Here is a 25,604-nt window from a genome sequence, read left to right as displayed (position 1 = left end):
GTGAGTGCTGTGGGAAACCAGGACACACATCGGATTCCATCTACATTTTCCTCCTCAAGCGCTCGCTTGGCATGTGACCCGAGAATGTGAACAAGCATGTTAATTGCACATTTAATACCTGTTTCTCCTCAAGCACAGCTAAAATCAGCTCAGCCAACCAGCCAGTTCATTTAAACAGAAGCACTTAACACCAGGACCCGGGATAATTTTCATGCACAATTCATATACTTCTTCATACATAATGTAATGTCTCAATATGCAGGATCCGCTCATTTATATACAGTGTACGCCACTTACTAACACAGCCCAGGCACATTTGCATTATACAGCTCTTTTTCTTGCAATGTGACTGGGCATATCTGCATTTTTTTCGCCCTCCGATTCAGATTATATAAACCGATCTATACACAAAGCCTTAAACAAGGAGACTTTCAGACTGCGGTGGAGCTCTACCAGACGAGAAAGTTTGAAGTTGTCAGGAGAAAACCAGACGCCCGGAGGGAAAGAGCCCACCTGGGTATACATGGAGGACTCCTGCTCCTGTGAGACCCTTCACATAACAACAGCAGTGTGGACTAAATAAATGTATTTGGTGTTTTTAATGATCCTCTGCACTCGATTCATAACATCTTAGATCGCCCGCCTCCTATAAGACGCAATCAGATGGTGTCGTGCACCATTTCCCACAATGCATCTGCATTTTTATCGATGGCTTGGGTGCAGTAGAGGAGGTAGGGTGAAAGAAGGGAAATAAGCACAGCGTGAGAAGTTTGGAGCAGTAGCAGCTGAATGCAAGGGGGCGGAAGAATCTCTTTACCAGTTGGTAGAGAAGCGAGAGCACGCAGGCAAGAGAGGGTTCAACTTATCACCTCCCTGCCATTCATCAGCCTTGCTCCAGCAGAAAGACAGAGAGCCAAACAGTGCTAACTGTAGCCCCCGTGACCTCAGCCTTCCAGAAAACGATCCCTTTAGCCCTTCTCGACATCATTTCCTCTTGAGGCTTTTATTCTTTTTGACTATGCCGCAGTGCTTGATTACTTCTAGGGCTTTTGCTCTATAATGTGTGTTAATGGTTCATGTTAATGTTCCATTTTGCATGTATGTCAGACTCGGTGGACTGCTTGCAGCTGCTGTATGATTTAAGCCAGATAAGTCATCAGTGCTAATTCATCTGATGCGAGGAATCTTAATTTAAGCCACTTCCCTTGAGACATATGAGGCTAAATGAATGGTCATTCTGAGAATGGATCAATTGATTTGGGTATTGATCTCCAAGTAGAGAGCTGTTTGGGTAGAGCCTGACAGAATGCTTGTGTCCCTACAGTAAGCTACAATCTAAGAAAAGGAGGTCAGCATCATACAGTTCATTTATTAGGCTTGAAAAATGAATGCTATTGTGTTTAGGAAACAAACATTAGAGTAAAGGAAGGCCTGTAGAGTTGATTAAAATACTTAGTCGGAAAGAAACAATTTTGGTCTTTGTCTGTCTTAGTGTAGTCCTAAATGGTGATAAATTTCACTCTTTGAAGTTGCTTTGAAATCAAAATGGACGATTCTTATTTTTTTCGTGTTTAAATTATTTATTCAGGCACATAATTATTAGTTAAAAATTCATGTGCCCCTTTAATCTTTAATCAGAAACATTAACTTCCCCTCCTCCTCTTTGGCGTTCGCACTGGCTGGAGGGCGGGACAATGATCTCTTGCTTCTAACGACCTGTCACTCTCATGAGATTGCGTCAGTTAGCAAACGACAACAATCCAATCAATTCTTCATGGTCCTAACACAATCTTATGGGAAATGGTAAATTTTTTACAGGGTTGCAGGATGTCGTATGAGCCCCACCCTTAAACGCAACCATCACTGAAGTGTGTGCCGATCATATAAATAACATATGAATGAGATCATGTGAAGTCATACGAAATAATTTGCAGAAACTTCAAATAGCTATGGTTTGCCTAGAGACTGCTGAATTTTGCACAGTTCTATTTCTTGTATCCATATTCTGTACGTCTTTGCCTTCGTGGTTCAGTAGGACATATATACTGTTCAAAAGATTGTGGTCATTAAGAAAAACAGGGGTCTGTTTTTTTTTTTTAAAGAAATGAATACTTTTTTTTCAGTAACAATGCATTCAGTTGATCAAAACATTGAACAACATTTATAATGATACACAAAATTATTTTTTTTAAATAAATCTTGTTCTGTCCAACTATTAATTCATCAGAAAATCATGTATAAAATGTATCATGCTACTGGAAAAACATTATGCATTTAACATTCACTATAAGAAATGGTGTATGAGCAACAAATCAGCATATTATGATTTCTGAAGGATCATGTGACACTGAAGATTGGAGTAATAATGCTGAAAATTAATTATATTTTTAAATATAAGGTTAATCATCAATCACAAATCACACCAGACTTTAACACTGAAGTGTTTGTTAACACAGGAAAGAAAAATGCTTGTCAAGAGATCTCTTGGTGTCTTTAAAGTGGGAGAAACAGGAAGTGAGATGCTCCAGATTTTTTCCACAGGTCTCAAGCGTGGTGACGCACTTACAGTAGGTCATGCCACACAATCTGGACCTTTCACTGCAAAATCGGATTCCTCAGATTTCGACTGAAATTCAAAAACTTGTTTCCCTTCCCACAAGCTCGGAACAAACACACTTGCTAATTTCAACCTCTATCTTTGTATGTCAGCGATGTGGGCTTGAAATCTGGGTGATACATGAGCTAAGAGGGTTTTTAATGCGTGTGTTTCCCTCTCTGTCCGTGGCCACACCCACACACACTACAGGCTGAGAGGCCTCTGGGGCAAACGCTTCGGCAGCATCTCCATGCCAACGCAAACTCCTCATTTATTTCATTCTTTATTCTCATCAAATTCATGTCTCCATGGCAACAGGAGTTTGCGTTTTGCTCCCTCGCTCTTTCACAGAGAGAGAATTGTGTTGCAAAGGACTTACGTAGATTTTCAGGCCAGCTATGTTTCATATAGGTTCACTCTCCCAGATGTGCGCAGCTGTCATTGTCAATTCGATCAGTTCATTATGGCTTGAGCAGTCTAGTGGCTGATATTAAGGGATTACTCCTAGCACAGAGCTGCAGTTACAGTATGATTTAAATAGGTATGGCTGTATGAATCCGCCATGGATTAATGTGTTTGTAGATCCTGGATACTGAACAAACAGTTGAGGCTGTTTGCATCCAGCTCAGCTAGTCAATATTTTCCTCTTTCTCTTTCTTTGTGCAGTATGCGGTGACATCCATGGGCAGTTTTTTGACCTGATGAAACTGTTTGAGGTGGGAGGCTCTCCAGCCACGACACGATACCTCTTCTTGGGTGACTATGTGGACCGGGGTTACTTCAGTATCGAGGTAAGAAAAGTTGCATTGGGATAGTTTATACATCCATCTATGATTTCACAATATTTATTCTAGTTAATTGAAAGAAATTATACATTTGAATGAAACGGTTAATTTGAGTCATTACCAGAATATGGTAATGAATATGCATTAATCAGTTTCTCAATTGATTTTGGGGGAAAGCTACAGAACTGATTGATACATAAAAATAGTAACTATACTCTTACTGTTAGCTGAAGGCATTATAAAATTTCGTCCAATAAACAAACACATTTTTACAAAACTACAATAGAAGTTAATTGTCATAATTGAAATTTATAAATAAACATGCACAGATATTAATAAAATTAATATTAATTAATATTAAATTAAAAAAAAATACTTTTTTAATGGTGTGCACCAAAAACATTGTGTGTTTTCCTGTAGCTCATTTGGTAGAGCACTGTGTTTTCAAGCGCAAGGTTGGGGGTTCGATTCTCCAGGAACACATGATATGTAAAAATTGATAGCATGAATGCACTGTAAGTCACTTTGGATAAAGCACAATGTATTTATTCGCACAAGTGACACGAAAAACCGAGGGAATCTAGAGCAATAACTTTTTTATATAACGCTTTTGTGTATACATTATATGAATTATTAAATGTAGTCTCTCTGCTGTCTTATTGATAACTGCAAAGCAGCTTTACATTTGTCCAAATATTCTATGTAATTCTATGTAAACCTGCAGAAGTTACATATAGTAATATATAGTAGTACAAATACATTAATAAATATAAATTAAAAACACTTGTCGCAAAATACTATAAGAAAATGTATGAATACAGTGTGACATTTAAAAAAAGAAGTATACAATGTATATTTACTAATAAATTAATACACATTATAAATATTTAATTAATTCATAAATGCTCATAAAACAGCATTATAAGTATAAAAGCATTAATATGCTCTTATATTTTGTTCAAGATAAATTACCACATTGCAAGACACTGCTGCAACTACTTGCATGATGTGACTAAAAAAGTGAAAATAAAATAAGATGCCAATAACAATGAAATGAAATATAAAATAAAATAAACATTTCAAAATATATTAATGAACATGCACAAACATCAATGTCTGCAGCTCTTAAATGACTTCTGTTGCAACTGAAGCATAACTGTCCTCCCTTAGTAATACCTGTATTTATTCAATTCTTAAAATTCAACTTTTTTCAGTTAATCTACATTTTTAATTTTCAATGAAACTTGCATTAAAGCACAAACTACACTTTCTGTTGACCAAGCAGGCTTGTTTATTGGCTGATAGTCTCATCCAAGTTAACTTGCAACTCTCAAGTATTTCTTTGGTAACAAGAATGGGCAATTCTGTCATGCACGTCAGGGAATCATCCTCCAGCTTCAAACAGAGAGAAGGAATCAGTCATCTGTGAGCGCTGTGCTCTGACGTTCATGTTCTTTGACTTGTCCATTTTCTGCCATCTTTGACTACAGGCCATGATTAGTTCTGCCAACACATCTCAGCACCGACTGCTCAATTAAATCACTCAGCTCCCAATGTTTGCTGAAGAATTCTTCTTTTATTTGCTAAAGCATGAGATCAGCATGAGCTGTGTTTAACTGTGTGTGTATTAGCAGTAAAGGGTGAGGAGGAAGCCCATGCATGGTCCGAGGGCAGCCAGTGAAGGTGATGGGGACTGACAGTAGATGTGATAACATATGTAATGTAATTGGAAGAGTATTATTAACACTGCACAGACCTTGTGCTCGCCTGCATTAGCATGGTGTTTGTAGGTATCTCATGGATGTGGCCATATGTTTCATCTCTTTTTCTCTCTCCTTCTCTATAGTGTGTTCTGTACCTCTGGTCGCTGAAAAGCCTCTACCCAAAGACGCTATTTTTACTGAGAGGAAATCATGAATGTAGACATTTGACAGAATATTTCACCTTCAAACAAGAATGTGAGTATCCCCCGGTCATGCTTGCAATGTTGTATTATTGTGCCTCAGATATAATTTGTATTAGCAAAAAAAAATTAAATAAATAGAAGCTTTTTCAGAAGTGTACTAAAAAGTACGAGGTCAATATTGATGTATATTTTTAATTATTTTATTCATTAAAGATGCATTAAAGTCTTAGTAAAGACAATTTTAATGCTTCAAAAATTATATACTAATTTAAATTATATAATATATTAATTACATAATTAATTAAATATTATTGGTTTTAAATAAGAATAAAAAATGTTTGAGCAGAATATCAGCATTTAAATTACTTAAACAATATATATAAAATAAAATAAAATATTTAATAGTTTTTACTCTATTTTGACCAAATAAATGCAGCCTTGTTGTGCATAAGATATTTAAAAAAAATAAAATAAAATTGTATCATCCCCAAAACTGTAGAAAGGTAGTTTATATATATTTAATATAATTTATATTTATATTTTTGTATATTTGTTAAGCAATTCATGATTTAATGATTAATGTTTTAAAAGGAGTACATAAATCCTTATATTTTCCTATATTAAAAAGGTTAGTTTTCCAGTATAAATAGAACAGATTGATTTATCATAATATATATATATATATATATATGTATATATATATATATATATATATGTATGTATATATATATATATATATATATATATGTATGTATATATATATATATATATATATGTATGTATATATATATATATATATATACTGTCTACACACACACTCAGACACATATATATATATATATATATATATAGAGAGAGAGAGAGAGAGAGAGTTTATTTTATGTAATTTTTTATTAAATAATAAATCAGAATAAATATATATATATATATATATATATATATATATATATATATATATATATATATATATGTGTGTGTGTGTGTGTCGTGTTTATATGTTTTATATGTAAATTTTAATTCACATTTCTGAACAATAAATTTAAAAGGGCTAATACCCTATATTTCATTGAAAATGATCAAATTAGAATAACAGAGCCTAACCCTCAAATTGCTTTAAAATCAATAAATTTTCTATAATGTCTATTGTTCTTGAAAGGACAAATCGTTCCATTTAAAGAGAATGAGGTTTATAATGCAGAGAAGTTGAGGGTGGAGGAGGGGTAGGATGTGGAGTATGAGGTAATGCTTCAGACTGGAGCTTTCCCATGAGGCCGAGCGGCAAAGAGCAGAGACAGGTGAGGTGGGAGGGAGAGGTGCGGAGTTGATGGCAAACGCTTTCTGTGTCTACTCCACTGACCTGTCGCCATGGTTACAAATGCTTTAGAGAGGTGGCGTATTGAGACATAATGAGAATAGGACACGCGTCGACACACTGAGAGAAAAAAAAACCCTCCTCCGTCTGGAGACACTGTTTATCTTGTGTGTGTGTGTGTGTGTGTTTGTGACGCACTGAGACACATGGGGCTGACCGCTAAAGTTCGGTCCCAGTAGGAATCTAATGAGACCGGAGAAAAACATGATAAGTGCTGTTATAACAAAATAGCTGTTGCTTGCTACAAATATTAGTTTGTTTTTGCAAAATAACTGTAAAAAACATGATGTCACTTCTTGTTTCTTTGTCATAATGACTTACCTTCACAGCTTTAATGATAACAATGCAGTCTCAGTCATGCCTATGATGTCTAATGATGTTATTAGAATATTACCAGAATTGATAACAACTACAGTTAAACTACACCATTATGCTAAAAATAAACAATAATATTCGTAACATCTTTTCTTTCCTTGTCTTAAAAGTACAGTAGCAAAAACAGCCTTTTTTGAAAGCTTGACTGACATTAAAAGTGGTTTTCAGGTCGAAATAAAGTAAAATAAAATAAATAATTATAAAGAATCCACATGAATACCACAACAATGTTGTATTTACATTATTTTAAGCACAGACTTTTAATGAAGTGTCAATTAAAGAATCTTAACAGAATTAGAATTAGCAGAAGCTAATTTTATATTTATCTTTAATAGTAACTATGAATTGTAAATGGTATTTAGTTTTTATAAAATAGAACAGTGATTGAGTAAAAAAACTATTCTCAGCCAGTCAGTTTATGAGGAGACTGAAATAAATTCCCCATCATTCTCTTTGGCAAGAATGAAAATTCACCAAGAAAGGAAGAAAATTACACACCTAATGCATATCCTGTCACACCCCTGGACTGTCTTTGTTGTGTTTTCCCTCCCCATGTGCTACATGACCCAGTTTCTCCCAATTAGTCATTCTGTTCACCTGTGTTCCTCCCAATTCCCTCATTACCCTGTGTATTTAAGCCCCAATCTGTTCGGTTTGTGATTGTCAGGATGCTTGTTGGATTTATAAAATGACAGTTTCCTTTATCCACGGCTCCGTCATTCATTTACTTCATTAAGACCCGAACCAAACAGTTAATTTTGTGTGTTTCTCCCCGTTTTTGTTTTCCATGTTTTTTATACGGTTTTCCTTGTATTCCTATGGATCCCCTCGCCTTGAAGTTTACTTCCCTTGTCCGAAAGGACTTTTCCTTTTTGGAGTATGTGGTTGAGTTCAGCCAGCTCACCGTTTTAATGCCGTTCGACAAAGCTATGCTGAATTCACTGTTCTGGATCGGGGCAAATTACCAACACCCAGTTGACTTCCCTGACACCACTGGACTGAGCTGGAGGGAAGCAATCATCCGGTGTCTGTAGACTGTCTACACCCAATCCGGAACACGGCCAGACCCAGAGCCCAACCCAACATCTCCCCACTACATGGAGTTCAAGCCTGAGCCCACCGCTGAAGGAGAGCCGGAGCCTGTCGTGACCGATGAGTCATAGCATAGAAGTGCATAAGAACTGTGGATCGTCAGACCAGGTGCAAGAGCCGTCTACAACGCCCACCACAAAGGAGAAAGCCATGTACAGAGAGAGCGTGGAGATGAGCTGTGCCCCTTGTGCCGTGGCTGAGGATGGGCTGGAAAGGGATTTGGGAGAATACAAAGTGGAGGAAAACTTAATTGACTTGTTTAACAACCTCCTCCGTTGATTAACTTTGTCCCTCCCGTTCCTGAGTTTAGCCTAGAGAAAAAGTTCCTGTTCCCTTGTCTAGCCCAGAGAAGGCTCCTTTTCCCACTTCCATCCCTGAGAGGGCTCCTGTTTCCAAATTAAGCCCGGAGACTCACAAATGCACACCCACTTACCCTCTCCTGATCTCTCCACTGCTGTCCACGGGTCTGTCATCCTCCATCATCACAATGGCTGCAGAATCCTTGGCCTGCCTCCAGCCTTTGAGACCCAGCAGTTCTACCATGGCTCCTAGCGCCATCCTCTCCACCGTGGCACATCGGTCCACTGGGCTCCCTCATCTCTCCAGCTAAGCCTTGATCTGTCTTCGACCATCTGTTTCCTCGGGAGTCCTCTCCTCTGGCTGCACCTTGACACTCCTTCCCTCCAGCTCTGTCAGACTCCTCCATTTTTTCAGCTCCTCCTCGATCCTCTGTAGCTCCGGCACCACCACGGCCTTCTGGATCCCCACCTTGGTCGCTAGAGACATCTGTTCTGCCTCGGCCCTCCGGATCCTCCCCAATACCCTGGCTCATGGACTCTCCATCTCCACCTCGGGGCTCCTCCACCACCTGCTCCGCCGCTGTTGGTCGGCCCCTTGGAGTTGCCAGCCCTACCTCCATGACTTCCCACCTGTCCCTCCTTCTGTTGTTGTTACGACATGGGACGTGTCCTCCTGGAAGGGGGGAGTAATGTCACACTCCTGGACTTTGTGTTTTCCCTTCCCCATGTCCCAACTCCATGACCCAGTTTCTCCCAATTCCCTCCTTATCCTGTGTATTTAAGCCACAGTCCGTTCAGGCTGTATTTGATGGGACTACCAGTTGTATACAGGCTTCACTTCCAAGTGTGGATTTACCCTGTGTGTTGGATTTAATAAATGACAGTTGCATTTATCCATGGCTCTTTTGTTCCTCCCGGCAGCATATTGTGACATCCGTTGCTTCTCATTTTATACTAGCATTACAATGTCTTTGCAGAACAGAGATACAGATACTGGCTTGATAAGAGAATGTAGGCTTTACAAAATTATGGTGAAACTTTAGGGACCAATTTTCACTATAAACTAGTTGCTTATTAGCATGAATGTTACTAGCATATTGGCTGTATTTTAGTACTTATAAAGCACATATTAATGTTTTATTCTGCATGATCATATTTAAGATCACTTAAAGGGGTGGTTGACTGATATTTTTTTTGGGGGGGGGGCTTGATTGTGTTTATGGGGTGCAGTCTGACATGGGTTTATGCTTCGTTTTTTTTAAACGCATTATTGTTTACATAATTTACCTTTATTCTAAACCACTCTGTCTCTTCTCCTGTAAATGTGATGATGGTTTTCTGGTTTTATGAAGCCCCTTTCTCAGAAATACACAATGGGCTCAGATTGGTTAGTGTGTTGAGATTCGTTAAACCGCAAGTGTGCGTTCAGAAACGTCACGGCCCTTGCCTCAGTGCATGTGATCCAGTTGTAAACAACATGATTGATACTGCTTAGCATTTTGAGCCCGACCGAGATGCAGAGGATATTAGTGAAGAGGATTGTGCAGAACCTGTACAAACACGGCCTTTAATGGTATGTTTTTTGTTTGTTGTTGTCTCATACTTTTAGATATGCGGTTATTTGTAAATGCTACTGCTAATGTTAGCTTTTATCCTGATTAAAGCTTTAATACAGTATGGCAACTGTATGCGCGCCCATGTTTATACTTCTCATAGCTATATGAAAATAAGTGTATAATTGTAGCAGTTCATTGTTGGAGCTGAGACGAGCTGATGATCTGAATGAGATAGATAGATAGATAGATAGATAGATAGATAGATAGATAGATAGATAGATAGATAGATAGATAGATAGATAGATAGATAGATAGATAGATAGATAGACAGATAGATAGATAGATAGATGGAGAGCGTGTGCATAGCAGGGGGATTTGAGGAACCTCAAACAGCAACATTACACACTAACTAATGTTAAAAAAGTGAAATCGTAAACAACCACCCCTTTAATCTATACTTATTTAACAACTACCTTGCTTACTAGTAATAAGCAGCAAGACAGAAGTTTGAGACATAAGTTGTGATACTGTAGTTCACTCAAAAAGTAAGATTTTGTCAACACACACTAATGTCGTTCCAAACATTTATGAGTTTCTTTCTTATATGTTGATCATAAAAGCAGATATTTAGAAGAATGCTGGTAATGAAACAACAACTGTTTGGTTTTTCAAAAATTTTCAAAATATCTTATTTTGTGTTCATCATAAGAAAGTAACTCATACAGGTTTTGAACGACATGCGGGTGAGTAAATGATGACAAAATGTTCATTTTTGGGTGATCTATTATTTAATAGTGAGAATTGGTCCCCAAACTAAAGTGTGACCAAACCTACTTATTTTCCTTTGTACTCACTTGCTATTTTTCTCCCTCACTGTCCATCAGGTAAAATCAAGTATTCAGAGCAGGTTTACGATGCCTGTATGAGCGCATTTGACTGTCTGCCCTTGGCAGCTCTCATGAACCAGCAGTTCCTGTGTGTCCACGGTGGCCTGTCCCCAGAAATACAGACCTTAGACGACATAAAGAAGGTACTGCCAAGCCATGCATGAACAGCAGCGCTGTGTGTAGGAGGAGAAAGATTTCATGCGTGGCTACAAGAAAGCAGTATATGTGTGTGTATTTCTGTATTCTGTATTATATTTGTGTCTCTGTGGCCTAGTTGGACCGGTTTAAGGAGCCCCCAGCATTCGGGCCTATGTGTGATTTGCTTTGGTCCGATCCCTTGGAGGACTTCGGCAATGAAAAGAGCCAAGAGTACTTTACCCACAACACAGTCAGAGGATGCTCATATTTCTACAGGTGGGTGGTTTTTGTGTGCTTATGTGCATGATTTGATGTGTTTGAGTGGGAATATGCTGTCATACTAAAAGTTTTCAAAAGAATCTGCCATTAAATAGGCTATAATGGGATCATCAGCATAATGTTAATAGTAAATTTGTAATATTGTGAAATATTCTTACAATTGAATATATAGGGCCTCATTTACGAAACAAAAATACGATAAAAAAATGGGCGTACGGTCGTTTCATTGCAAAACTGGGAATTTAATAATATGAACATGAGCGGTGGCTACGATCAACTATCACGTCTGGTCTCAGCTCGTGTACGCAAGTTTTTGAGTTACCTGAACTTGTGCGCAGCATAGTAAATATGGTGGACAATTGTATAATGACAGCATTTTGTTAATTTTTATTTGCCTGACCATCAACCAAAGCTCGTTGGGCGATCATTAACCAGTAAGATTAGAATGTCTTTATTTTTATAATTTTCTTGGTTTTATACAGGGCTTTAGCTTTATATGCCCAAATAGCAGAATTAACAAGAACATGAGGATTCAATATCACATCGTACACCTGCAGCGCTTCTGTGAAAGAAGAAAAACAAAAATTAAGTCTATAAAAGGAATAAAATAAATAGGATCACACAAAATATATAACAGGCTATAATATAATTAACAGATTAAGAAAAGGAAAATCAAAAAAATTTGCAACAAGTATAGGCTATGTTCGTTCTTGTGACACTCTTATTGCATTTGATTTTTTTTTATTTATATCTGCATTTGATTTAGTCCATCTGATCGCACAGGCACCTCATGCACACACAAACATTAGTTCTTCCTTTTCCTGACATTGATTTTAGCCATTCATCATCAAACTAAAATGCAGTCAACCAAACGAAAGTTACACTGTTTATTATAAAATGTCCTCTGTAAATGTAGAATGCAGCGCCCAAACAAACATTTTTGCGCATGTGAAGGATTTTACAGAGATATTAGAGCATGAGTGAAGTATAAAGCCATGTTTAGTCTACATAATGAATAATAGTTATGCAAAACAAATGTTACAAATATGGCAAAAATGGAAACATTTGGATTCTTGTGGAATTAGACAGGCTCCTGAGCCCAATGCCATTCCAGTTCTGCTTGACATTTGTATGCTGTTTATAATAAATGCCATTATAGCCTTACTTGTGTTTTATTTAATATATAATTAGGGGCGCATGATATATTTCGACCGATGATTAATGCAAATTGTTAACTGACAAGCTGCCCAAATTCATGTTTATTATCAGCTTGGATTTGTGTAGCCTGTCAGTTAACAGCGGCTCCTTGTAGTAACAGCTGCTCTGTGTGAAATCAGGCACCTGATGGTATTTACCTCTTATTAGAGAACCGGCTTTACTGACTAGATACGCATTAATCATTGACTGATATATATTGTGCACCCCTAATAACTACTTATTTTTCATTTTTGTTCTTTTCTGAATACCGTTAAATTTAAAATATTTGTTGTAGATTGAGGGAAATTAAATTCGCTGTTTATATTTAGGCCTACCAGTATTTTAATATACAAATAAATTATAGAAATTAATTTAGCCTAATTGTTTGCTATTACTTGATTAACAGGTGTTTATGGAGTAAGATCAATTTCTCTTTCGTAAGATTAGTTTTTCTTTTTGGCCGTGTTTCGTTTCTCTGTGTCAGAAATTCTGGGGCGAAGCTTCAAAACTGGGATGTTTTAAGGGGTGTGATATTCAAATGACGATTGTTTTCTGCCACCACATTTATCAACGTGCGCTCATTCTTACGATGAGTTTGGCAGCATATGAATGTTTAATGAATCACACGTAAAGTGTCTTAAATTGACTTGTAAGCATGGATTTGCACTCGTTTCTGCATTAGATTGATAAATGGGGCCCATTATTTTTTTTTGTTTTTGTTTGTTTGTTTGTTATTTTGTATAAAGTAATTTATCTGATGCAAAACTGCATTTTCAGCAGCCATTACTTCAGTCTTGGGGCCATTTTGACTAAATAGGGCAAATTAGCGCAAGGGTTGCAATTCCAAAATAGAGTAGATTAAAGAATTTAATTAAATCAAATTAAAGAACACAGACGCAACATCTAATGTACATAATGATCAACGCAATCTACCAAGCGCAGTGCAAATTAGCATAAAAATTTGGATAATGTGTTCTCTGACATTCAAAATAAAATAAAAATCAAGTCATACTCCACATTCCATACCAGATGGGGGCAGTATGCCTCAATAAAGTGAATTGGTCTACTCCAGAGTAACAAACGTGAAACGGCATAGTCTCTATGCTCCGCTCCTACCTTCACAACAACCCTAGAGCCATAGCCGAAGCCTAAAGGCGGTCGCACACCGGACGAGAAGCGCCGCGTCGCGCCACATGTAGGACAACTTTAACTTCATCTATTATTATTATTATTATTTTAAATATATGATTTTAATTGATAAAAGCTGAGTTTTGAACATTAATTAATGACTGTGTTATCATAATAAGTCTGTTATTGTTTTGTTGTATCTGTTGTCTAGGCAACTCTGCAGCTGAAAACGTAACCAAACACTTTGTAATGTTTTATTTGAATGAAACAAGTGTACTGTATTTTAATTTCAGTTTCAATTTATAACATCTGAGTTTTTTAATATAAAACTATGCAGATGGCGCTCTGTGGCGCGGCAGAAATTTGAACAGCGTTCTGAGTTGTAGCTGGGCGCCGCGGACAGACGCCGAATGGCAACGCCGGTGTGTGTACACCCATAGAGAATAATGTGTTTGAATTTTAAAGACGTGGCGTGACGCTGCGCTTCTCGTGCGGTGTGCGACCCCCTTAAGAGGACATTTTGCCTCCAGAGGAACGTTGGGTGATGTCAAGTGATTTTGAAACATGACATCTTCAAGCTACTCCCCTTCACCTTTACCAGTGAATATGTTCATATTCGTTTTGTTCATATTACATTTTGAGTTGTATATACACATTATTTGAATTAAATTAATTTGACAGACAGCATTCTGTCAACATCATCAAGCTAGCGCCAACCAACGTAACCAGAGCTGCCAACTCTCAAGCATTCACCGTGAGACACACGCAATTGACTCTTTTCACACGCTTTCATGCCACACATCAATTTTCTCACGCACAGAAAAACCACGAAGCAAAGAGGACACGAAGACCAACAGACTAGACAGAGCAGGTTAGTTATGACATAAAAAAATGGGTAAGTTATAGCTACCTATTTATCAAACACAGCTACGGTTAGCCATCGTTAACATTAGCACGTTTATCACACAGCCTTCGATACATTTCTGTTATAACTTCCCGAAAAAAAATACACAAACATATAAAACAAACTTCTAGCAAAATACTAACAGCATCTAACTTACCAATCCAAAAGAAATGTTGCAAGTTCGGAGTTGAACCTCATTTCTTTCAGGTCTATCAGTTGTCTCCAGCGATGGAAAGCAGTGACGATGTTTACTCTGGTTCGGCTCCTTTTCTTATCGGATTTGATTTGTGATTCCGAGCGCAGTTGTTTCCCTGTAGCTGTAGCGGGTGGTGGTCTCTTGCCAAGGGTTTCAGCCATCCTTCCGCTCTCTTCCCTGAACTGAAATGAAGTAGTAGGCTGTACTTTCCACACAATTGACATCAGGTGCAAGTACGCCAACAAGCCGTGCGAGTTATTCGTGTATTGCAGGTTGGCTGGTGGTTATGTTGCCCGCATACCGCCTCCCATGGCCGAAACTGGTATTACGACACCTGTCGGGCCGGCGCTAGTAATGCTAATGCTAATTAAGGTTGATATCTCTGCAGCACTATAACTTGACATTTTTTTAATGACATCACCGCCCTTATTTCTTCTAATTCTTTTGATGCGTGTAGGTCATTTTTGGGATATTTTTACCTCAATTTTTACACATGGCACCTTTAACACCACAAAACGGTTATATGTTATTTAAAAAATTTTATATATAATTTTTTGTTCACTCTTTTAACCAACAGATATAGAAAATCATGATATTAGGACTTTAATTTGGAGGATAGAATTCACAAACATTATGTTTTCAGAGGGTTTTAAATTAGGCATTTGAAACCTATGGAATCTTATTACTGCCACAGAATAAAAAAAATATATATAAATTGCAATTGAAGCTTTTTATCCCACAGTTCTGTGAGATTATAAATGTATGTCTTAATTTCACTGCCACGATGCTAGGAATGTGCATATGTGTGTGCATTGATGTTGTGTAACATAATGTGCACATATGTGGGCGGATATATTTGTGTGTATGTATGTGTGGGGACAGCTGGGCTGGTGGGGGGTTGTTGGGTCTCTCCAGGAGCTCAGGGTTGATGTTGTTTTCTGTTCTGCATAGAGCAACAGCCTCTTAATATTTCACACACTCTGCTGAAAATTTGATGGAACAACAGTACACTGGTGTATGTTTCTGAGTCAGTCTGTTTTTTTCAGCATTTAAATGTTTGTGTTTTAGCATTAGCATTAGCATGTAGTCTTCTGAATCTTAACAGGATATATCTATCTGTCGGTCTGTCGGTCTGTCTGTCTGTCTGTCTGTCTGTCTGTCTGTCTGTCTGTCTGTCTATCTATCTATCTATCCAGTGTTTAGTGTCTGGTGTAAATTGCAGATATTGCCCAGTGGTTTGGAGCCCTACATTCATTAGTGTGTCTCTGTGTTATATGCATAATACCAGAGGCAGCCATGTTACAGAACACACACCACTGAATTCATCACACATAGACACAGCGCTGCATATGCTACTTAGACAGATACATACCCACACACATCTCTGTTATGCAAGGCGCACAGAAGCCATTTGTTTTAATCTGTGTTGTCAGTGTTCTTCGAGCTGCCCACCTCCCTGAATCACCATGTTGGAGTTTAATCACTCCTCTTTCACTCCATTCACTCTGTTTGTTTATGTGATTGCCTTTATGCACTTGCACTCTCCATGGAGTGTTTGCACAAATGAAGAGAGAATATTTAGAGAATAGAAGAAGCAATTTGTGTAAATATAAGTATAAATTAGTATAAAAAAATATATATATATATATATATATATATATATATATATATATATATATATATACATATATATATATATATATATATATATTATTCATGAGCATTTTATACAGAATATTCAATACAAGTTCAATATAAATTAAGAATTTTTAGCATAATGTTAACTGACCCTTTGAAAAGACCCTCTCCAGTTGATGTTGCAATATTCTACAAGGCATGCTCTCATGCAGTCAAAATAACATCCTGGAGCAAAGAGAAAACTGACAACACGCCAACATACAAGAAAGAGCAGGTAACTGTAGGTATGAAACCAAGTCTCAGCTTAAAAACTTAGTCATTTTTTTAAGAAATTCATGTGACAGATCGCTGCAGCACCTCAGTTTAAGCAGCATGTGAAGCGATCATCTCTTCCTCTTTTCTAGTTATAGCACAAAAAGAACATGGATGAACATCAGAAAGTACCTTGTTTCAACCGCAGAAAGACACTGATTGGTCAGCTTGTCTGTCTGTCAAACTGCCTGCAAAGGGACAATAAATTAATTAATTGAATTGTCATTTTTGGGTGAACTAGCCCTTTAAGTTGAAGTGGACCAGATTTTCTGCTGATCAAACGTCTGGTCATGTGTGATTAGGGTGAAGCTGTCAGAAGAGGAGATGGGGGGATGCCCTTTCAGCCTCTTGCATCGTACTGTAGTCAGCAGAAAGAGTGGGTGAAGAGCTTACACTGCGGCCAGCAGCGGCAACTCAGCTTTGCGATCTATCCCACAATCCCCAAGGGCTCTGCAGTGTGGTGTTGCTATGACGACCCGTTTTTCCTCTTCTCAAACTGGAGGGAGTGATAACTAGAGAGTAAGACAGATGCAGAGGAAGAAGTGATTGGTAAAGAGCAGCGGTAAAGCAGCAGTGCCCCCTCATTAGCCGACTACATGAGAGAGAGAAAGACTGAGAGCAGCTCACACCCTCCTTTACACACTCTCTGGGTTGTAGGCAAACATGTGTTAGCGCTTTCTAACAGTGAAGCTTGACAGCATCCGTCCCTATTCATTTTCATTGTATGGAAAAGAGCAGCATGAACATTCTGCCTAACAACTCCTTGTCTGTTCCACACAAAAAAAAGTAAATGTTACATGTTTGGAATATGGGTGGAAATAAAAGGATAATTTGGTAAATCAGTTTTTTGATTGCGGCAGAGAGCAACAGTCAGGGTCCTGGAAATTAAAATAAAAATTTTTTGTGACTTCTGACATTAATTTCTGACATTAATTTAATTTAATTTAAATTATAAACCCATAAACCCATACTGAGTTCCGTTTCTTCTGATTCCATTTATCAGACAGTCTTTGTGAGCAAATTGTGTCAGAAATGCTCTGCGGGGAATGCCAACGATAATAACGTAATTGAGGTGACAGTTGGTATGCTGTAAAAAATACATTACTATATGTGTATTTATGCATATTTTGCAATAAAATATATTGTTTCCATATGTATAATAAACAAATATAAAATTATTAGTTTAATAACTCTTCATTGTTTTTCATTCTGTTGTCATTTTCAGCACTTCATGGAATTGTTTTTTTTACTTACCCAAAGCCGTTTAGTACTTTTTTCAAATACTTCCTTGCTTTAAAGCCTTCTTTCTTACCAAAAAATAATCTTCTGAAAAGTTTAAATATCACAATACTTTGAAAAAGTCATTTAATTGAAACTCAAATCATGTTGGATGTTTTCTGTACCTATTCTATAGATATATGAACTATGAACTTAAAAAAAAAACGGATTTCTTTCTCAGGATATCTGTTAACAACATGATATTGCTGCACAACAACAGTTGAGGCCACCCTGCTGGACATATGTTGAACTGCACCCCGCGCTCCATTCACACAGGAATGTTTTGGTTGGCTGACTGTGGAAAGCATTGAAAAACAATACAACATTAATGAGACCGGTCCACCCACAGTTTCTGAATGTTGGCTCCTATTTTCTCTCTCATTCTCCTTTCCTTCTCTTAATCTTTGTGTTGCAGTTATCCGGCTGTCTGTGACTTCCTACAAAATAATAACTTGTTATCAATCATTCGAGCGCATGAAGCACAAGATGCAGGGTATGTATTACCAGCATTTCGCTCTGTATTTCAATTTTTGTGTATTAATATGCACCCTTTAGGTGTAGATAAGGTACTAAGGGTACACTTTTTTCATACACACATTGTTTTCTGCACATTTTGTCTATAAAAAGTAAATTAAAGTGTTTTGTCTTTCACTCTCTTCTAAAAGGTACCGGATGTACAGGAAGAGTCAGACCACTGGCTTCCCTTCCCTAATTACCATCTTCTCTGCGCCAAACTACCTTGATGTTTACAATAATAAAGGTGAGTCGTGTTTTTCCATATGTGCGAGAAAAGTGGAGCATTGTGATGGGAACAGAGAGCTGGATGATAGCGTGGGCAGGACTATCAGCTTGAGTGACTCCATCCATGTGGTCTTATCATCCGCTGATGGAACAGGGTCAACCTCTCAGCAGTACCATCTAGTGGAGGCTTTTTTGTGAAGATGAATGTTCAGCCACATACAAAATTAACACCATGTTTGATTGACATGTTCTTTCTTATAAAGCTCATTTAGCTTGGGTTTTGTCATATCATTGTGTGTACACAATGTTTCAGCCTAAAATGTAGACGACGATTCCACTTGAATTAGTCGTTTAGGAAACAAACCCAGCGGCTCAGGAAGCCACGCTCTGTTGAAATTATTTCTCATATTATTGATTCGTAAATTTTCATAAGCTGGAGGCTCACTTTTTATTATTATTCACTTCCTCAGCTGCCGTCCTGAAGTATGAGAACAATGTAATGAACATCCGGCAGTTTAACTGCTCCCCTCATCCTTACTGGCTGCCAAATTTTATGGATGTCTTCACCTGGTCGCTGCCATTTGTGGGGGAGAAAGGTACCTATATTTCATACATATGTACAGTATATATATATAGAGTGTATATATATATATATATATATATATATATATATATATATATATATATATATATATACACACACACACACACACACACACACACATAAATATATATATATTAATGTTCATACACAGCCTGAGTAGCAAGACTGTGTTCAGTTTTAACTATTTCTTCCATTTTGTATTTGTATTTCGATAAGTAAACACCATTGCTCAGAGACTCAAAACAGTGATCAAAACATCTGCAGAAAAATGGTACTCTTTGTGTGATATAGATTAAGTTAACTAGGCCTACGTTCAGTTACATAAATATAAAAACCATACAGAAAAATTATTGCCGTCTACAATTTAGAATGCCTGGAATATTGAGTTTAATAGACTAATAAATCAATGTGTGTTCACTCTGTGTATGATTCGGTGATAGGCTACTTGATAACGTCAGGATGCACATCATTACAAAAACACTTACCATATTATCGCAGATGTACTGTATATCGCACACCCCAACCTCGACTTTAGTGGAAAATTTAAATCATCCGTGGTTGTGTACTTGTTTTTGCACATGAGCAAAGGTGTTTTTAGGAATTTAACTTGCAAACGCCAGACCACTAATTCGTCAAACCTGCTTTCCTGCAGTCTGTTTAGTTCTGACTATTTTGTAGTAAGTAAGGAATATCCTTAGGGGAAATGTATTGGAGTAAAAGTACAGATACTCCCAAAGAATACTTTATTTTTACTTCGTTACATTAAAACGCTGCCTAAAAATCTAGATATTGGGACAAAAAATGCCTCTGTATGACTTTTTGTCTAAAATTTATAAGACATGATAAGTGATATCACACGAGCAGCTAGACTAGATCAATATGACTATATGAATTAATATATATATACATGTTAATGTTTGTACATATTTTCTTTGATGATTAGAACAATTTATTTCAAATAGTGTCACATTTTATCATTTTATGTCATTCCAAACCCATAAGACACTTGTAGAGTCAGAAAGCTCTCGGATTTCATCAAAAATATCTTAATTTCTGGTCCAAAGATGAAAAAGGTATTTAGGGTTTGGAATGGCATGAGGGTGAGTAATTAACAACAAAACTTGAATTCAAGTTGAACTTCAATATTATGTCCCTAAGATAAAACAGAAATGAGAAAAAAGCTTTTGCTAATGTCCAATACTTTCAACTGAATGTTGTTTTGATATGTTGTGATTGAGTGTTGTTGTTGTTTTGTCCGCAGTCACGGAGATGCTGGTAAATGTGTTGAGCATCTGTTCTGATGATGAGCTGATGAATGATGGAGACGAGATCTTTGACGGTGAGACATCTTCACTCGTTTGCTCCACAGTTTCCTTCATAGTGCATGTAGAAGATAAACATAATTCATCTTCAGGACTTCCCCAGCATGAAACATGATTATGATTTCTCAACAGAAAGGGCCTTTTCTTTGACGTCAGGTACATCCTGAAATATGACTCACAGTTCTTTTAGTATATTTCCTGTTACGTAGCACTCTTGTGATACTGTGCTTGTAATAGCCCTTAAGTTTAGTCTTAGTACTTGACTTTGGTAGCTGCTAATGTAACCAGTACCAGTACTGAGGAGACTAGTTTAAGACCAAAGTTTTTCAAGCTACAAGCTACTTATAATTTAAGGAAAAGTAAACTACAATGACAAGCTGTAATTATTATTTACAAATGTTGTTTAGTTTAACAGAAGCAGCATTTCTCTGACTCAAAAACAATGAGGGTTTTATCTGAATTAATCTAATTCACACTAAACTTTATACTGTACAGTGTAACAATGTGAGTAAAAAAGTAGCTTGTACTTGGGAAAAAAAAAAACTTTTAAAAAATAGTTAGTAGTGTCGCTTCTTTAGGTTAGTTACTCCTAGAACTGCCGCCAACACAATACACAAAAGTTTCTGGGGGTTTTTAGCCTCTGGTGATACTGAGACTGCTTGATTTTTTCTTTCCGCCCACAGCCAATGCAGCAGCTGCCCGAAAAGAGGTGATTAGGAACAAGATCCGTGCCATTGGGAAGATGGCCAAGATGTTCTCCGTGCTCAGGTACAAATGGGGCTTCCTCCAGCTGAGTCATTCAGTTTGCGGTCAGCTGGATCACATGCCCATGAGACCACTTTTGCTTATGAAATATATTGAGGACAGGCTTCTTAAAAGCAAGATATGGCTGATATTCAATGCATCACAAAACTTGGATGCATTTTAAAGGTACAAAAGTTTTTTTTTAACAAATATTTCAAAAGAAATTGCATGGAATGCTGGGCTCTTAATGGAGATCTGTGATTGTAACACAAACTTGCAAGGAGAGTATCTTTGAGAGACCCTTAAATATAAGGGTAGATGTTTTTATGCTTTTATTCACAAGAGTACTCTCGTGAACATTCATTGAAGACACGGAGAAGGAGAAATTGTTGAATAAAGTTGTTAATTTTGTTTTCTTTGTACACAAAAAGTATTCTTGTGTAAAATGATGGTTGGACCGCTGATGTCATATGTTCTTACTACCCTTCTGGGCCTTGAACGCATCAGTTCCGTTGCTGTCTATGCACAATCAGAAAGCTCTTGGATTTCATCAAATATGTGTTTTCTGAAGATAAACAAAGCTCTTACGGGACTGAAACAACATGAGGGTGATTAATTAATGACAGAATTTGGGTGAACAAATGACATTAATGACATTTTTGGGGAACTATGCCTTTAAATTGCCAGTGTATTAAAGCCAAATATGAGCAAGTGTATTTATATTTTTTTTCTTTATTTTTTATTTACTGTAAAAAAAAGTGGCTGTTAAGGATTAAACAAAAATGACTGTTTGTGTATTTTGTCCAGCCTTTGGAATGCAGAATGAATCTCTAAAAATTAAAATTTCTGTAAATATAACCTTTTTCTCCTTCAAAAATTTCAACAGACCCCAGTTCGAGAAAAAATAAATAAAAATCACTAAATATAAAGTTTGTATAACTCAAGACATTTTCAATAGTTTACTACCATGCAAGAGTTTGGAGTCATTAAGCTTTTTTAAAGAAATGAATTCATTCAACATTTAATGAAGATTTTATTTCAAATAAATGCTGTTCTTTTGAACCTTCTGTTCATTGAAGAACCATGAAAAAATGATTTCCACAACTGTTTCCAACAATTATATATTGTTGAAATTAACATATTAGATTGATTTCTAAAGGATCATGTGACACTAAAGACTGGTGTAATGGTGCTAAAATTCAGTTTTGCATTGCAGCAGTAAATTACATAAAACAAAAGTTATTTAAATTGTAATAATATTCCACAATATTACAATTTTACTATATTTTTTATCAAATAAATGCTGCATTGGTAAGCATAAGAGACTTATTTCCAAAATATCCAAAAAAAAATGTACAGACTGCAAACTTTTGAATGGAAGTGAAATATCAGTAATGTGTATTTTAATATTTCTGATGCTCCTATGCTGTCTTTGCAGAGAGGAGAGTGAGAATGTGTTGACCCTGAAGGGTCTGACTCCTACCGGGATGCTCCCCAGTGGGGTGCTTGCTGGAGGCAAACAGACTCTACAGAGTGGTGAGCACACGATCCAGTACTGGCCATGTTCCTCTCTTGGTTCTTGTCTCCCTCTGTCTCTTTCTCCTCCTCCTCCTCCTCCTGCTTTCTCTCTTGCTTCTTTTTATTTCCTCCTCTTCTGTCTCTGTTATGTCTGTCCCTGTCCCTTCCACCTGTCTCTCCATCTGTCTCTTTCTGTATCCTCTGACAACTCCAAGCTTTGGGGTGCTGCTCTTTTAGTTCCCCCAAAGCATGGACACATTAGTGGGTCGGTTTACCTGTCAATGGTAAACTGGGGTGAGAATGAGTTTCTGAGAGGCTCATAGGGTGTCTAGAGCACAGGAAGCGTGGAAAGCAGGAGAAGTCTCTTGCAAAGTGCGAATGGTTGAGGGGATTGTCTGAGTCTGTGGTCCATAGTCTGGTTGGCGTGCATGCGTCCCAGTGCCCCGCCGCTGCTTGTGCACAACTGCTGCCTGTGCATTACTGCTGTTGCATGGCTTGTTCAGGTGTAACACACTCCCCTCCTCTCCCTCCAGCAACCGTCGAAGCCATTGAAGCCATCGAGACGGATGAAGACGGAGAAGGTAAATCCAGGACATGTATCTGGGCATAATCCAACATATGACGGTAGATGAGTTTTGGAATGGTAGATGGTTTGGTATCTGGTTTGTTTTCTTTTTCAACATGGGACCACATTTTAAAACACATCTATCGTCGTATGTTGGATTTTCAGCCAGGGTCTCCACATTCTGAAGTTGACTGCTCTAACCAACCAACACATTACATTAGAGAAGAGTAACAACACCAGGAAGCCACCGATCACTACGAAGGGGCACTGCACATCTCTGGGAACAGTTTGGTGTGAAATAGTTTTCAAGTAATCCGTCATAGTCTGGATTTACTACTAGTTAACACTGTGGCTGTGTCCGAAACACAAGGTACCTGTCTTATTATCTGGTCAGTCACTGACTAAACAGACAGCACATGTGGATTTTAGGCACCAAATGATCAAATAACCAAATTCAAGTAGCTTTAGAGATAACCAAGCATACAATCAATGCAGGGCTCAACATTTCTGATTTGTCCTTGAATATAAATTGAAATGTGTAATTTTACACTACTATTCAAAGGTTTGGGATCAGTGATATATTTTTTATTTATTAATACTTTTATTCAGCAACGATTCACTGAATTGGCAGTAAAAACATTTATAATGATACAAAATATTTCTATTAAATCATGCTTTAAAAATCCTGAAAAAACAAATGTCACAGTTTCCACGAAAACAGTTTTCAACACTGATAATCATAAGAAATGTTTCCTAAGCACCAAATCATCATATTAGAATGAGCGTAATTCTTTCTAAAACATTAAAACATCTTACAGACTCCAAATGTGTGGATGGTAGTGTATATGTACATTAATAATTTTATGTTTCTAATTACAACAATATATACAAATTTACAACCAGATTAAGGCATTTTAGTATCCTCATATTCAGATTTGCCTCGATCCCTGCTGCAGTGTTTATTAGGTTGTAGACACAGCCATTGTGTTATTAAGGTATCACAAGATGCTATTTGTACGGGGAAAAAAAAAAAAAAATATATATATATATATATATATATATATATATATATATATATATATATATATATATATATTTTTTCAGCAACTGTAATTTTATCAGATATTTGCCGTGCCCTTTTGGAGTGGTGACATTAAGGGAACATGACTTTTATTACTTGCATGATGGTTTGAGGTATCATCTAAACTGGAGGCATGATTTTTGGATATGTTCTGGCGGGCGCTGCTTTTCCTCTGGCCCTCATGGTTCTAGTGTGGGCATAGCATGTGATTAACCCCAATCAGGAACTCTCAGCCAACCAGAGTGTGTTCCTCTTCTACAACCTCTCGCTTTCTGAGACCAGCTCACCTCAGTGATACACACATGGATGGACTTGGGGTTTGGACAATGGTTTCTACTTCCTCTATATAAATATGACTTGTTATCTTGATATTTCTCTGAGGTTAGAGGTTCCTCATTTCAGAGGAACCTCTAAAAGGCTAGTGTGGTGTGTAAAATTAAGTTTAAGGTTCATTGGCATTTTCCAATTGGATTAAAATGAATAAATATATAAGCAGTTGGCAAATGGATTAGTAAGTGGAACTGACCAATGACTTGTGACTAGAAGTTGTGTTTAGTAATGAGCTCTTAAAGTATCATTTTATTGAAGTGTTTGTAAATAAATTATTTACTATATTTTATATAGTAAAATTTACTATGTATAAATATAATATTATTTTTAAAAATATTAGTAATTGGATTAAAATATATACTAAATAGTACTTTTAACTTATGTTTATTTGTCTATTTAAAATAATTTATTAATGTGTTATTTTATTGTTACACTTAACTTTTTAAATCAGATTTTGTAAATGACTATTTTCCATAAGTCATTTATAAGTTAGAATTTTTATTATTTAATAAATGTACATTTTATTTTATTCCATAAATACCATAAAAGTCATCCCTAAATAATAGAGCTATATACTGTAGTACTGTTCAAAAGTTTGGGTCTGTAAGATTTTTAAAATGTTTTTTAAAGTCTCTTACGCTCACCAAGAATGCATTTATTTGATCAAAAATATGATAAAACTGTAATATTGAAAAATATAATAAAAATGTAAAATAGCTGTTTTCTAAATAGATATATTTCAAAATGGAATTTATACAGAG

The 25,604-nt window shown here is 36.8% G+C and overlaps 1 protein-coding gene across 2 annotated transcripts in view; it reads left to right on the top strand.

Annotated features, from left to right (window-relative positions):
• LOC113038475 (serine/threonine-protein phosphatase 2B catalytic subunit alpha isoform) overlaps window positions 1-25,604 on the top strand; it is a 58,074-nt gene that overhangs the window by 28,153 nt on the left and 4,317 nt on the right. The window contains exons 3-13 of one of the 2 annotated variants that reach the window (XM_026195906.1): window positions 3,263-3,387; window positions 5,228-5,339; window positions 10,866-11,011; window positions 11,143-11,282; window positions 18,354-18,431; window positions 18,604-18,698; window positions 19,150-19,275; window positions 20,545-20,622; window positions 21,289-21,373; window positions 22,788-22,885; window positions 23,401-23,448. In XM_026195906.1, coding sequence (XP_026051691.1) covers window positions 3,263-3,387; window positions 5,228-5,339; window positions 10,866-11,011; window positions 11,143-11,282; window positions 18,354-18,431; window positions 18,604-18,698; window positions 19,150-19,275; window positions 20,545-20,622; window positions 21,289-21,373; window positions 22,788-22,885; window positions 23,401-23,448 — 1,131 coding nt within the window. The remainder of the gene's footprint in view (window positions 1-3,262; window positions 3,388-5,227; window positions 5,340-10,865; window positions 11,012-11,142; window positions 11,283-18,353; window positions 18,432-18,603; window positions 18,699-19,149; window positions 19,276-20,544; window positions 20,623-21,288; window positions 21,374-22,787; window positions 22,886-23,400; window positions 23,449-25,604) is intronic. The other variant, XM_026195907.1, reaches the window with a different exon arrangement.

Source organism: Carassius auratus, chromosome 21 (genome assembly GCF_003368295.1).
Source record: "Carassius auratus strain Wakin chromosome 21, ASM336829v1, whole genome shotgun sequence".
NCBI lineage: Eukaryota > Metazoa > Chordata > Actinopteri > Cypriniformes > Cyprinidae > Carassius > Carassius auratus.
This window is presented reverse-complemented; position numbering and strand designations above follow the sequence as displayed.